The following is a 376-nucleotide window of genomic DNA, read 5'->3' on the forward strand; positions in this document are numbered from 1 at the left end:
TGTCTGATCAGGTGAGAGATGATTTCTTTGGGAGGACAGTGTTGGCAGGAGACAAACTCATTCAGGAAATGCAGGGTGCCCTCCGGAAAGTTCTCCTCCATGGTGGTGCGCACCATGCTCAGCTTCCCGCTGGGGATGAGCTCAGGTTTCCGCTGCGTACAAGGCAAGGCAATGGATGAAAGCTGGCTTGCCCCGACACGGAGGAACCCAGCTGTAACATGGGCCCCACTGTGAGGGGAACTGCAACAACCCGGTATCCCAGCTGCCTGGGAAAGCTTCCCCCAAAAGTGTAAGCGGAGCAGGGGCTGCCCCCGCTGCATGCTCTACCACGGGGGCTGCGCTGAGCAGGATCCAGCTGGGCTTGGCAGCGGCTGCT

The 376-nt window shown here is 59.6% G+C and overlaps 1 protein-coding gene across 1 annotated transcript in view; it reads right to left on the bottom strand.

Moving 5' to 3' along the window:
• The window catches only part of SIMC1 (SUMO-interacting motifs containing 1), a gene marked incomplete at its 5' end in the record, with an annotated part of 5,818 nt that overhangs the window by 4,574 nt on the left and 868 nt on the right, over positions 1–376 (bottom strand). Inside the window, one exon of the mRNA XM_010141643.1 lies at positions 3–152. Coding sequence (XP_010139945.1) covers positions 3–152 — 150 coding nt within the window. The remainder of the gene's footprint in view (positions 1–2; positions 153–376) is intronic.

Source organism: Buceros rhinoceros, unplaced genomic scaffold (genome assembly GCF_000710305.1).
Source record: "Buceros rhinoceros silvestris isolate BGI_N320 unplaced genomic scaffold, ASM71030v1 scaffold31298, whole genome shotgun sequence".
Taxonomy (NCBI): domain Eukaryota; kingdom Metazoa; phylum Chordata; class Aves; order Bucerotiformes; family Bucerotidae; genus Buceros; species Buceros rhinoceros.